We start from the raw sequence: 14,734 nt of genomic DNA, 5'->3' as shown, positions 1-14,734 counted from the left end.
ACTTTTAAAAATATTTTGTGCAATTTTATGTATATTATTTAGTTGTCTATCCAATAGGAGGAATAACTATAAATATATGAAGAGAGAATTGTGCATAGAGTGTTTAGAGCATCGGCTCTGAGATGAAATAATATAAGCTTGAATCCTGGCTCCCCTGCTTAGGAGTTTTGTGACTTTGAGCAATTTGCTGTCTTCCAAACCTTGGTTTCTTTATCAGTTAAATAGGAATGATGATAACAGTGCCTTACGTGGTTCCTCTGAAATGTGTGGCATGTAAAAAGTGTTTAGTAAATGTTACTATGTGTTTTAAGGTACTTAGGAATAAATTTAACCAAGGATGTGAAAGACCTATATACTGAAAACTATAAGAAACTGATGGAAGAAATTGAAGAAGATACAAATAAATGGAAGGATACCCATGTTCATAGATTGGAAGAATTAATATTGTTAAATACCCAAAGCTATCTATAGATTCAGTGCAATCCCTATCAAAATTCCTATGGCATTGTTTTATAGGAATAGAACAAACAATCCTAAAAGTCATATGGAACCACAGTAGATCCCAAAATAGCCAAAACAGTCTTGAGAAAGAAAAGCAAAGTTGGCAGGCATCACATTTCCTGATTTCACAGCATGTTCCTAGGCTATAGTAATCAAAACAGAATGGTACTGGCATAAAAACAGACACATAGATCGGAGGAGTAGAATAGAAATAAACCCATGCATATACATACAGCCAAATATAATATTTGACAAGGGAGCCAGGAATACTCAGTGAGTAAGAAAGGAAGATACTCTTTTCAGTAAGTGGTGGTGGGAAAATTGGATATTCATATGCAAAGAATGCAAATGAACTTCTGTCTTAACACCACTCACAAAAATTAACTGAAAATGGATTAAAGATTAATACACAAGACAAAATCTTATAAAACTCCTAGAAGAAAACAGGGAAAAAGCTCCTTGATGCTGGTCTTGGTGATGATTTTTTAAATATGATATCAAAACTATAAGCAACAAAAGCAAAAATAAAATATAAGACTATGGGGTGCCTGGGTGGTGCAGTTGATTAGGTGTCCAACTCTTGGTTTCAGCTTAGGTCGTGATCTTGGAATGGTAAGATCGAGCCCTGAGTTGGGCTTAACACTCAGTGTGGAGTCTGCTAAAGTTTCTCTTTCCCTCTCCTCTGCCCCTGTGATTCCTGCTCTCTTTCTCTCTCTCTTTCTAAAATAAATCCTTTTTTTAAAAAAAGTGAGACTACATCAAAGTAAAAAGTTTCTGTAACACCCAAAGAAACAATGAGCAGAATTTTTCTTTTTGCAATATTCTTTTGTAGTGATTTAAACATATAAACATTCATAAATAGATGGCTTTTCCCTTGTATTCACATTTTTGAACTCTTACTATGTGTTTTATGACCCTCGTTACATACAGCTACATCTAGAGGACTCTTACCAATTTCCAGTGCTACTAGAAAAATAAGGTAAATTACATCCTACGTATCTTGGTGGCATGATTATATCAAATTTTCTTATTTTGAATTTGGGCATAAAACAGAAACTTGTAGTTGCTTTTATGTGTATTAAGTTCTTAACCTTTACTAACCTTAGGAATTTATAGCAGGAAATCAAATACAAATTGTTACAAATAATAATATAAAGTTTTAAATTTTTTTCTAAGTTTTCAAGTAGTTCAGTATTATTCATACCATTGTTCTAAAGTTTCCCTTTTCTCTTTACCTATTTTTTTTTTTTTTTTAGAGATTTTATATATTTGAGAGAGACAGAGAGAGCAAGTAGGGGAGAGGAGCAGAAGACAGCAAGCTCCCCAGTGAGTAGGGAGTCCAATTCAGAACTCCATCCCAGGACCCTAGGGTCATGACCTGAGCCAAAGGCAGACGCCTGACTGACTGAGCCACCCAGGCACCCCTTCTTATCTAGTTTTTTATTTGACCTAAACTGTAGTCACTTATTTGCATGATGGGCTAATAGTATGAAATCCTGAAAAGACCCAGAATATATTTAGAAATATATAAGGAAACCACTTGTTTTTTCATATTTTAATTCCTTTCAATTGAAAAACAAACTCTATGAGATTTGAAAATAAAGTTATCATTTATAGGGTTTAGATTAGGGTGGGAGAAATTGTCATATTAATGTATCTAAAAGAAAAATAGTTTATAAGCCGTTTTCACTTTTATAGTCTATAAAATCTGATGTGCATTGTGATTATTACTGCTATAAAAAAGTACCAATAATTACTTAGTGTTTCATCTTGGCAGATGGTGTATTGTTCTCTGACAGATTTTCAGAAAGCTGTCTATCAAACAGTATTAGAAACCAAAGATGTGACTTTGATACTTCAGTCTTCTGAACCCTGTAGCTGCAGCAGTGGCCGGAAAAGGAGAAATTGTTGTTATAAGGCAAGCGTTTCTGTGTGGTATCTTCACAATCTTGCTTTTGATTACATAGTTCTTTATTCCAGTGTCGGAGGTAAGGAGCAGATAAAATAACTTTTCCTCAATTCCTTTAGAAGCCATAGTTAATAAAAAGGAATAGTCTTTGAAATTATTTTATAACATCAAATGGTAATAATAGCAAAATACAATATTCAAATATCTTTTTGATAAACTGGTCTTTCAGTAGCTCTCAGAAACTAGTAGCTTCAATTTGATATCCTCCCTCTCAACTTTTATTGGGAAGTAGCCTACTTCATCTTGAAATTTTATCTTATTTTCAGAAGTTTCGCCTTATCCCTTAATAGTAAACTTAGTCTTTGATAGCAGGCTTAAAATATTATTCTGGTAGAATGTTAATTAATTTAAATGCATATCAGTATAATAAAGTATTTTATTTTTTATTTAGAAACAAATACTAGTTTGTATTTTTTTAACCTTCTATCTGTATTTATTTCCTGCCCTTTTTTCTACCTCTCTATTTTATTATCAAGTTATCTATCAGATATCCATGTACATAGAGGGATCCTACATAAATATCCAGATTGATATTTATTCCGTCTCTTATCTATTTTGCTGTTTTTTTACATCACTTTTTCCTAATAGCACAGTTTCTTACGAAACCTTGTAATATAAATGAGAGGACAGTGAAATATAACCCTGCCCCCCATGCCATATTTCATTGCTAGGAACTTCTTACAGCAGTGTTTCTGACACTGTGTATCATGAGGGTAAATACCTTCTGGAATGAGGACTTTCTCCCCTCTTTTATTAAAAACATCACCAAAAGTATGATTCCACATTAAGTGATTCATGGATATTTTGTGTATTGTGCCAGTAGTGACCAAATGATAAACGTTAGTGTAAGTGATATCATTTATGAAGGCAGTAGTGACGTAGCCATGTTAGTCTCTTGCTCGTTTTCATTTTCTCTCTTTTTCTGTTTACAGACCAATTCACATGGTGAAACAGTGAAAACCTTGTATTTCAGTTACCTTGCAGTCCTTCAGAAGGTAGCTAACCATGTTGCACTACTGCAGTCTGCTAGCACCTCCAAACAACAGGTTTGAGTTGGCTTTTTAAATTTCTTTGTGATGCTATTTGGTATAAAGATATTATATTTGGTACTAAATGTCATAGCCAGATATCTTTATTTTTGTATGCAATTTAAGAGAAAACTGACTTGCTCATTTTTTAATTTAGGTATCAAAGAAGTATATGCTTTTAAGTTTTTTAAGAGAAAATTGAAGCCTAATTTAAAGTAATACCTCTTTTTTATATCTCTGATAATGTCGATATATTTGTTTTCCTAACATGTTTTGATGTAATTACTAGGTTAGATATTTGATGAGTCAGTCTTACTCCATTAATAATATATCTAATTGCATTTATCCAACCTACCTGATTAAAATGCAATCATTTACTTTGATCATTTCAATTGTAACTTATTCTAGAACACAATGTAAAATAAAAAAATCTTCTTTAGGCCTTTCTTATATAGTGATGTTATATATTTTTTTGTGTTATATTCTTCATGCTGTTCAAATATAAGTTTAAAATCTAATAAGCATTCAATACTGTTTTTTTGATAGTATTGTCTTTGGGAAGTATTTGATTCCTTGCTTTAGAAATTATAAAAGAAAAATTATAAAATTATCATTATCTCAGAACTCATCAAAGCAATATATGATTAGCATGATCACTTTAAGGTTTTCTGAATTATTAGTCTGACTGATAATATCTTCAAAGTAATATATTCCCTCTAAATAGAATTTTTTTCAAAATCAATCTTTGTATAGATATAAATATATTAAGTTGAAATTTCTTTTCTTCTATCTTTTCCTCCTAAGGAAACACTTATCAAAAGGATATGTGATCAGGTATTTTCCAAGTTCCCAGATTTTGTGCAGAAAAGCAAAGATGCATCCTTTGAAACCCTTTCTGACCCAAAATACAGTGGGAAAATGAAGGTAAATGCTCTTTCAGGCTGCATATACACGAGGATGATATACAAAATATTTATCAGTGGTATGACAGGGACACCAACTAGTCAGAACAGGTACCCAATCATTCAGAAGAGACTGTGGCCAAAGACAAGTGATAGAGCATTTACTAGCTTACAGTGAACCATGCATGTAGCTGTTTCTAAATTAGGTGGTTACATCAAATATACTTCAGACTTTCTTTATTGATGTATTAGATGTATGCCCTCTTTAAAATGTATGCTGTTGCCATATGTATAATTGCTTATCTTCAAATGTTTAAGGAGATATCTACCAGAGATAAAAATGCTAATGCCAGACACAAGGATGAGGATAGGTAATAGCTCAAAATTAGAGAAAGAAACATCTTAAAGAGTTCAAGGTGGACAAGATGTCTAGACTGAATTTTCTAACCTCTTATTTTTACTTACCAATCTATATTGGAAGCTTGCTAAAAGTCTCATTTGTGGCAAGGGAACATTTGTTCTGCACCAGGAAACTGACCTGTAGGTGCTGCTCTTGGTGATATATTATGAAAGGAGGGTGGGAAAAGTAAGGCTAGGTTCTCCAGTCAGGACCCAGGGCTTGAGGCATTACCTGTGACAGCTGCATGACTTGCTGATCGCTTACAGCCTTTTTGCAGCCACTTTGTTTATTTAATCATTTAGTAACTATCAAGAATCTTTATTTATGGGTGCAGAGACTATTACTGAACAATTCTCAACATTGTGGTTTAATTTTTAAAAAGTAAGTTATTTCTTTTGGCTAAATAAATAAGAATTAATTCAAAGTAGTCTGGTGGTGATTTTCTTAAAATCCTGGAAATATTTTTAGCAATTAATCAATATAAACTCATCATAGTTTAGTTTGCTTGGACCTCCAAATTTAATGAAATAAAATTAAAGCCAAGTAAAATACTTTAAAAACTTGTCTAGGTATTTTTTTAATTGAGATATAATTTACATATAACATTATATTAGTTTAGGTCTAATCTATCAAATTAGATTTGCTATGTATGTATATGGCAAAATGATTGTCACAATAAGTTTAATTAATACTATTACCATACATAGTCTTTTTTATTGTGATGAGAGCTTTTAAGATGTACTCTCTTAGCAACATTCAAATATGTAATATAGTAGTATTAATTATGGTCACCATGCTATACATTAAATCCCCAGGATTTATCTTATAACTGGAAGTTTGTACCTTTTGACCACCTTCACTCATTCTGTCTGCCTCTACCCCCTGTTGCTGGCAACCACCAATCTGTTCTCTATACTTAAAAATACAACCTTTTTTTTTTCGATTCCACAGCTAAGTGAGATCATTTTCTTTAACTCTTTCTCTTATTTAATATAGGATAATGACCTTCATGTTGTTGCAAATGCCAGGATTTCTTTCCTTTTTATGGCTCAGTATTCCATTAAATATGTATATACCATACTTTCTTTATCCACTTATCTGTCAACAGACACCTAACTTTTTCCATGTATTGGCTATCATAAATAATGCTGCAGTAAACATGGGGGTGCAGATGTCATATGGGCATCTATTCCATTCCTTTTGCATGAGGCTGTCTTGTTTTTCCAGCACCATTTAGTGAAAAGACTATCTTTTCCCCATTGTATATTCTTACCTCCTTTGTCATAAATTAATTGACTATATAAGTGTGGGTTTATTTCTGGGCTATTTTGTTTCATTGGTCTGTATGTCTGTTTTTATGTCAATACCATACTGTTTTGATTATAGTACCTTTGTAATGTAGTTTGAAATCAGGAAGTGTGATGCCTCTAGCTTTTTGGCTCTTTCTCAAGATTGCTTTGACTCTTCGGGGGTTTTTTTTTTGTGTTTCCATGCAAACTTTAGTATTGTTTGTTCTATTTCTGTGGAAAGTGCCATTGGAATTTTGATGGGGATTGCGTTGAATCTATAAGTGTTTTGAGCAGTATGGACATTTTACCATTAGTTCCCAACCTATGAATGCTGAATATCTTTTTATTTGTTATCTACTTCAGTGTGTTTTAGTTCTTAGTATACAGGTCTTTTACCTCCTTGGTTAAATGTATTTTTAGTTACTTAATTCTTTTTGATATAATTATAAATGCAATTATTTTCTTAGTTTCTTATATTTTTCCTTATTAGTGTACAGAAATGCAATGAATTCTTGTAGTTTTATTTTGTATCATATAACTTTATTAAATTTATTAGTTCTAACAGTTTTTGGGTGAGTCTTTAGGGCTTTCTATATGTATAAGATCATGCCGTGTGTAAGTAGAGACAGTTTTTCTTCTTCCTTTCCCATTTGGATGCTTTTTTTTTTTTTAATTTGTATTTATTTATGATAGTCACACACACACAGAGAGAGAGAGAGGCAGAGACACAGGCAGGGGGAGAAGCAGGCTCCATGCACCGGGAGCCCGACATGGGATTCGATCCCGGGTCTCCAGGATCGCGCCCCGGGCCAAAGGCAGGCGCCAAACCGCTGCACCACCCAGGGTTCCCTTTGGATGCTTTTTGTTTCTTTTTCTTGCCGAATTGCTCTGGCTAGGATTTCTAGTATTGTGTTGAATAACAGTGGCAGGAGTAGGCATCCTTGTCTTATTCCTGATCTTGAAGGAAAAGCTTTCAGTTTTTACCAGTGGGTGTTATGTTAGCTGTAGGCTTCTCATATATGGCTTTTATTATGTTGATATATGCTTTCTCTATATCCACTTTGTTGAGAGTTGTGTATTTTTAAAATAAGTAAGTCTGGGGGCACCTCGGTGGCTCACTGGTTGAGTATCTACTTTTGGCTCAGGTCATGATCCCAGGGTCTTGGGATCAAGCCCTGCATCAGGCTCCCACCGGGGAGTCTGCTTCTCTCTCTGCCTATGTCTCTGTCTCTCTCTCCATGTCTCTCATGAACAAATAAATAAAGTGTACTGTTGGAGTTATATATCTAGGAATAATAATGTCTGCTTAAAATAATTATTACATTTATTTTTTGTCATGATTTTTAGACGGGAAGGAGCAAGCATGAATTATTTCTGGGGGCTGGATAGTTGTCTTTATATGTGAAAGAAGCCTATAATTTATTTGTTTTGCAAGAGAACACCAACAAGATAGAGACTGATAGTCTAGGGTTCTGTTTTTTAGATTGTGTTGATCATTTGATTATCAACATCATCTGGATTTAGTGATCCAAAATGTATAGGCTTATAATCTATTGTCTGTGGGGAGAGTTAGGAAATCCAGGTTGCGTGTACCTTTTGAATTCAGGTGATGAAAGATACTAGTTCTTCTCTTATTATAGGTCAGCCTGCAGCTGCGATTTATTTGTTGATGTTATGCTTACTGTACCCCCCCCATACCCTCCGAACTATACTTCATGAACACCAGCTCCTTCTCTTATATATGAAGGTCTTTTTTGATCTCAGCTACTATTCAAGTGGATTGTTACAAGTTGTACCTATTCCCCTGATAAGAGAAAATGAGGATTTTCTCTTCCCTTGGGAAATACCACAGAGCCACTTACTGTTGGGGGCGGGGGTGGGGAGTAGAAAAAGACTTAGGATACCCAGTTTAGTGCTGTTGGGATCAGATATGGGTGATGTTCATCTCCAGGCCTAACAAATTCAAGAAAAGTTAGGCCCAAGATTTCTTACCTGTGAACTCCTTGGTATTTACTCAAATAAATTAAAAATTTATGTTCACACAATAGCCTGTACACAGATATTTATAATAATTTTACCTATAATTGCCAAAACTTGGAGGCAACTAAGATATCCTTCAGTAGGTGAATAGATAAATTACGATACATTCAGATAATAGAATATTATTCAATAATAAGAAATGAGCTATCAAGCTACAAAAAGACATGAAGCAGCTTACATGCATATTGCTAAGTGAAAAAAGCCAATCTAAACGGCTACATACTGAGACGCCTGGTTGTGATACTGGGGTCCTGGGATCGAGTCCTGTGTCAGACTCCACTCAGGGAGCCTGCTTCTCCTTCTGCATGTGTCTCTGCCTCTGTGTCTCTCATGAATAAATAAATAAAATCATAAATAAATGGCTACATACTATATAATTCCAGCTATATGACATTCTGGAAAATGTAAAACTCTAGAGAAAGTAAAATGATAAGTGATTGCCAGGAGTTTACAAGGAGGGATGGATGCATAGATGGGGCATGGGTCGTTTTTGTGGTAGTGAAACTATTCTGTGTAGTACTGTAATGGTGAGTACATGTCATTTTATATGTGTCAAAACCCCTGGAGTTACAACACATGAGAGAACCCTAATGTAAATAGACTTCAGTTAATAATAGTATTAGTTAATACTATTATTGAATTAGTATAGTGAAGTTAATAATTTAATAATAATAAGGTATTATTAATAATTATTTACTCACCCATCAGTTGTTACAAATGTACTACCCTAATGCAAGATGTTAATAATAGGGAAAACTATGTACAGGGGAGGGGCAGAAGTAAAAGATGGGGGAGAGGAGGTCTGTGGGAGTTCTCTGGATATTCTGTTCCGTTTTTCTGTAAATCTATAATTGCTCCAAAAAATAAAATCTTTTAATTTTAAAAAGTTAATGTATCATGTGAAATTCAAATGCACATACTTTATAGAGTCCGTTATTTTATTAAAAAATAAAGCAAAGCTTACTTTATAAGTTCTACAGGTATTAAAATTATGTTCACCTAATCTGTAACATGTTTATTCACCATTTGATTGGTTATCTGAGTAGCTTTCTTTTTAACTCCATGGCTTTTACTGAGGGATTAGACGATGGGGGTCAGAGTTATTAGCATAGTGTCTTCTCTTAGTCAACTATTAAAATTAAATATTAATATTACTATTAATTAAAATTAAAAATTAATATTAAAAGAGTCTTACATTTCTTATATTGAGTATAATTTCTTTTAAGATTTATTTATTTATTTATTTATTTGAGAGAGAGGTAGAAAGAAAGAGCAAGCAAGTATACAGAGGGAGATGGAGAAGCAGACTTACCTCTGAGCAGGGAGTCCAATGCGGGGCTCCATCCCAAGGCCCTGGGATCATGACCTGAGCCAAAGGCAGATGCTTAACTGACTGAGCCATTCAGGTGCCCCTGAGTATAACTTTTTCTTTAAGTTTATATGCTTATCAGTTAATAAACAAAATTGCTTAAGTGTTTATTGCATAATTCAGAAAAACTTTAGGCTGAGTACAGAAAATTCTTTTTCTTTCCTTTGCGGATTACTTTTCCACAGTGTTCTGGAACTGTCATTACCAGATGTGGAAATTCCTGTTTTAAAAATAACAGTATTACTGTTATACACAGGGTTTGGATTATTTGCTTCCTCCCTAACAGACCTTGGATGGGGGCAAATTATTGACATTTTGAGGTCAAAATCAAGTCTGGAAGTCAGTGCTGACTGTAAATAGAGAAGCAGAAGGGGATAAAATGAGAAGAGGTGTATATGTGACTGATTATTTTAAGAAAATAAATATCAAGACTTTTAGAACCTAGATGTAATTAAACATATTTCATTACATCTATCTAGAAAAAACTTAAATACTTCCTAAAAGGAATGCTGTTCTGTAATTTAGTTTCTGAACATATTGTAGGTATAAAGAAAGTGTGTTTTGGAAATTAAATTAATTCATTTAAATGCATTCCATAATCTAAAATGCTTCCTTTTTATTAAAACCAGATGAGATGAAACAAAAGTCTTTGGGAACCTTACCTCATTATTGACAATATGATGATGAATAACATCTCATGTAATATCTAATACTTTATTTCTCTAAGTTGGGAAAAAAGAAGGGAATTAGGAGAGGACTGAGGTTATGTTGTATAAAAATTATTTTTAAGAAATTCTCAAGTGATGTTTATATGTATAAAGTGTGCTTTTAGTTGGAACTGGTTCACTAGTTGATTTCTGTGGTTCATTTCCAGGTCCTTCAGCAGCTTTTAAATCATTGCAGGAAAAACAAAGATAAAATACTACTTTTCTCCTTTTCCACCAAGGTGAGTTTCTTCTGAAGTATATTCTTGATTGACCCAGCCCTGACTCCTGAGGCATAAAGCCTAAGAGACACAGTGTGTCCAGCCACATTTTCTAACTTAAACATAATGTAGAAAATGGTAGGGAGTTAAGCAGCTTTTTTAAAACAGATGATTAAATCTCAGTGATATCAGAGTTACTGCCAAATAGCAAACTCAAAGATAGATTTTTTATTATCTATTGATGTTTTTGTTATAATTAAAATGTTCTTTAAGACATTTAAGAGATTAAAAAAAAAGACATTTAAGAGATTCTAAAATCTGGAAAATAGTACAAATAATGAAATTCACTTACCTAAATTGGCCAGTACTTTTCTTTTTATTTGGTTTTAATTTAAAAAAAATAAAGTTTGATTTTTTTTTTTCTCCTAAAAGATTTTTTTTTTTCAGGGCAAACATTGGTGAACTTTAAATTTAAAGTCAGTTTCAAGATAATGAGTAAGAAATATATGAGCCAGAAGCCAGGAAAATATCTGTTGCTCTTGCAATTGTAAAAAGAACTTGTGAGCAGCAATTATTAATACTTAGTAAATCTTATCTCTACAATGATATGAAACTTATTAAACCATAAATTACTCTTTGCCCATCTCCATACCTTCTCCCTAGTTGCTTGATGTTCTGCAGCAGTACTGTATGGCGGCTGGGTTTGATTACCGTCGACTTGATGGAAGCACCAAATCAGAGGAAAGAATCAAGATTGTAAAAGAGTTCAACAGTACACAAGATGTTAACATTTGCCTTGTCTCCACAATGTAAGAAAATAAAATTTGATAACTTGATTTTTATCTAATTGCTTTTAAGATTTGGGGCAATTTAAAAATTATTACTGGATTAATTTTCAGTGGTTGTGGTTATATTGCTTTGTTTTATTTGGCTTTAAGGAGAAGCAGCAAAAATGCTATTAATTATAACTAAAGTAACAATATGTTGAGTTTTACCTAACCTTTTCTCTCGATTTCCTTATCATCACTGAATTCTCCTTATATGTCTGGGCTTATAAAGATAACAATAAAAAAAAATGGATGTTTCCTCCCAATAATTTTCTGTAATAGTGTTTTTATTCATGTCTTGTGGTCAGAACAGTCAGACTTAATTGAATAATTAATAACTTTATTAATCAGATAACTGAGGATCATTTTTAACAGTGGTTTTTAAACTGTGCTCAAGGAGCCCTAAAAACCCACTGGGCTCAGTGGGCCAGGTCCTTCCTCCCTCTGTCTACCTCGTTTCAACCATAGCAGCTATACATTAACAGGTTTTGTAAAAGTTAAGTTAGTTCTAACATCTATCTATGAATCTCTCATTAAATCTTTTTTTTTTTTAAGATTTTATTATTTATTTATTCATGAGTGACACAGAGAGAGAAAGAGAGGCAGAGAAATAGGCAGAGGGAGGAGCAGGCTCCATGCAGGGATCCTGACGTGGGACTCGATCCTGGGATCCAGGACCACGCCCTGGGCCGAAGGCAGGCGCTAAACCGCTGAGCCATCCAGGGATCCCCTCATTAAACCTTTTAAAGAATATAAATACTTTAGAGAAAGATTTAAGCCAATATAAACACCTAAGATGATTAATCCCTTTTTGGGGGTAACAAATCCTTACTTTGACATTAATGTAATAAGTATTTTATAGATTTGCCACCACTATCTTTTAAAAAGCATTTCAAAAGACTTTAAAAACAAATATATGTAAAATGTGAAAAGTCAACACAATAATTACTTAAAATGAGGAATAAAATTATATTTTTAGGGATATTCTAAAATGGTAGGAAAACAATATTCCATTCCTATTTGTGTTTTAGTCATCTTACTTTTATGATGTTAATGCAGTATTGTGTTGATTTGGTTGCAGAAACCTGGCACAATTGAATTAGAGGGCAACAATTATGTTTTGCTATTTTAATATGCCCTTTTCTGTTTCCTCCAGGGCTGGTGGAGTAGGCCTTAATTTTGTTGGTGCCAATGTTGTTGTATTATTTGATCCTACTTGGAATCCAGCCAACGATCTTCAAGCAATTGATAGGTATAATATTGACAAAATTTAAAGTGACCTACCAGTATTTTTTCTAAAAATACTCCTTTCTGATTCTTTTAGGTTGCTATAATATTACTGTGATTAGATGATGAAAAAAATAGTATTTGATAACCTTGAATCTGGATCCAAATGGCAGGCTGATAATAGCAAATTATTTTCTGTCCATCTCAAAATCCCATTATTATGACAGGACTGGTTTAAGAAGAAGGAACCTATAATAATACTGCAGGAAAATGGGAAATGTCTCTATTAGTAGACCAGAAGTTTTGAGAAACTCCTGCAAGATAGAAGGCAAACAGAATCTCTATGATCAAGAAACCAGCAGAGAAAAGCTGTAGCCCAAAGGAGAGTGCAGAGAAATTTCAAACCTAGGGTCAGCAACTACAAGATGTAGAAATAGAGCAGACTGAACTCTTGTGGGAAATTAATTAATGTGCTAATTCTAAAACCATTTCCTCTCCCACACTCCATATATAAAAGGGGATTGGCCTTCAACAGATGCCGCTTGATCAAAGCTGAAATAATTATTTAATAAATTTTATAAATAGTGGGTAATCAGACTGACAGAAGGTTTTCAGTGGACATTAGAACCAGATCAAAAAGCAGAGCTGAACCTAAAGTAATCCCAGATCTCCATGGAACACAAAAAGGGGGAAATGATTAAATAGACCTGTGTACCTGCATGGAAATCCAGACCAGCTTTCCTGTGCAGTCCACCCAGTTCCTCATTTGTAATTATGAATGGAAAATTAAGAATCATGAGATAATCTAATAAAACCAACAGTATGAAAGAAAAGGGCCAAGACAAAAAACAGACCCTGAGGAAATAAAATAAGAATAGGACACATGAAAAAAAGTGCTAGAAAAGAAAAATAGAAATTTTTAGAAACTAGGGATGCCTGGGTGGCTCAGTCGATTAAGCATCTGCTTTTGGCTCAGGTCATGATCCCAGGGTCCTGGGATCGAGTGCCACATCAGGCTCCCTGCTCAGTGAGGAGTCTGTTTCTCCCTTCCCCTCTAACCTTACCCACTGCTTGTGCTCTTGCGTGCTCTCTCTCTCTCTCTCTCTCTCTCTCTGGCTCTCAAATAAATAACTCCTTTTTAAAAAGAAGAAATTCTTAGAAATTAAAACTATTGCCAAATCAGTACAAGTTCTGATCAATAAAGTGGAGAATACTGAAAGTGGAAATTGATGTGGAAAATAAAAGGAATAAATATTTTAGAATACAATGAGAGGACAGGAGAGAAAACATAAAGAGACATGTCTTGGTTATATTTCTAAGTTCCAGAGATAAAGGGGCTAAACAAATACCAGTAAACAAATACCAGATTGAGAAAGAGGGAGGGAAAATGATTTATAAAATAAAGATAAAAAGAACAGAACAGGTTACCAACAAATAAATGAGAATCACACTCATTTCAGCAGAACAGACTTTGAAGAATAGATTTTTCATCTACATTATAGAATTCTGAAAGACAAAGTTGTCAAAGTGACAAAATTCATATGATGGTATCTGTAAGAAAATAATTTTGACTTGTAGTTGTAATCAGTGGCTAAAATATGAATATGTGAGGGAAAATAAAGCAACTGTTGACATCTGGGAACTGAGAAATTTATATTTGAGTCTAGATAAATGTAGAGTTGAGAGGCTTAATGCAGTTATAAAAGAATTCTCAAAAATATGAAGGGATGGTATAAGAAAATTAGTAAGAATTAAAAACTAAAATTCCATGTAATTCCAATAAAACATTGGGAAGTGGGGATAATTATGTTGAAATTTATATTTCATCAAAAAAGAATTAGGATATCCTGGTCAGTTTTCAAATTTATGCCAAAAACTGTTTTTAAATTTTAGCAAAAAATTTTAAGGGCAACAACTAAGAGAGTTGGGCATAATAATCACTTAGTTCACTTTTTTAAAATACAGATGTTCAAGCTCCATCCCCTTGGTATTCTAATCCTGTAGGTCTAGGGTGGGGATCTATAGTCTCCATTTTAAGAAATTCCTCAGGCTGTACATCAAAGAACAATGGCAACAGAGTAAAAGACAACTCACAGAATAGGAAAAAATCTTTGCAAATTACACTTGTGATAAGGACTTAATATTTAGAATCTATAAAGAACTTCTAAAACTTGGTAACAACAACCAGAAAATATAAACCTAGTTTAAAAAGGGGAAATGGACTTGAATAGACATATCTTCAAAAAGTTATACAAAT

General features: G+C 33.5%; 1 protein-coding gene across 1 annotated transcript in view; it reads left to right on the top strand.

The window, feature by feature from the left end:
- Window positions 1-14,734, top strand: part of ERCC6L2 (ERCC excision repair 6 like 2) — a 130,007-nt gene that overhangs the window by 60,189 nt on the left and 55,084 nt on the right. Inside the window, exons 7-12 of the mRNA XM_055310556.1 lie at window positions 2,279-2,419; window positions 3,403-3,516; window positions 4,303-4,422; window positions 10,373-10,444; window positions 11,087-11,232; window positions 12,407-12,502. Of these exons, the coding sequence (XP_055166531.1) occupies window positions 2,279-2,419; window positions 3,403-3,516; window positions 4,303-4,422; window positions 10,373-10,444; window positions 11,087-11,232; window positions 12,407-12,502 (689 nt within the window). The remainder of the gene's footprint in view (window positions 1-2,278; window positions 2,420-3,402; window positions 3,517-4,302; window positions 4,423-10,372; window positions 10,445-11,086; window positions 11,233-12,406; window positions 12,503-14,734) is intronic.

This window comes from Nyctereutes procyonoides, unplaced genomic scaffold, assembly GCF_905146905.1.
Source record: "Nyctereutes procyonoides isolate TBG_1078 unplaced genomic scaffold, NYPRO_anot_genome, whole genome shotgun sequence".
Lineage (NCBI taxonomy): Eukaryota > Metazoa > Chordata > Mammalia > Carnivora > Canidae > Nyctereutes > Nyctereutes procyonoides.
This window is presented reverse-complemented; position numbering and strand designations above follow the sequence as displayed.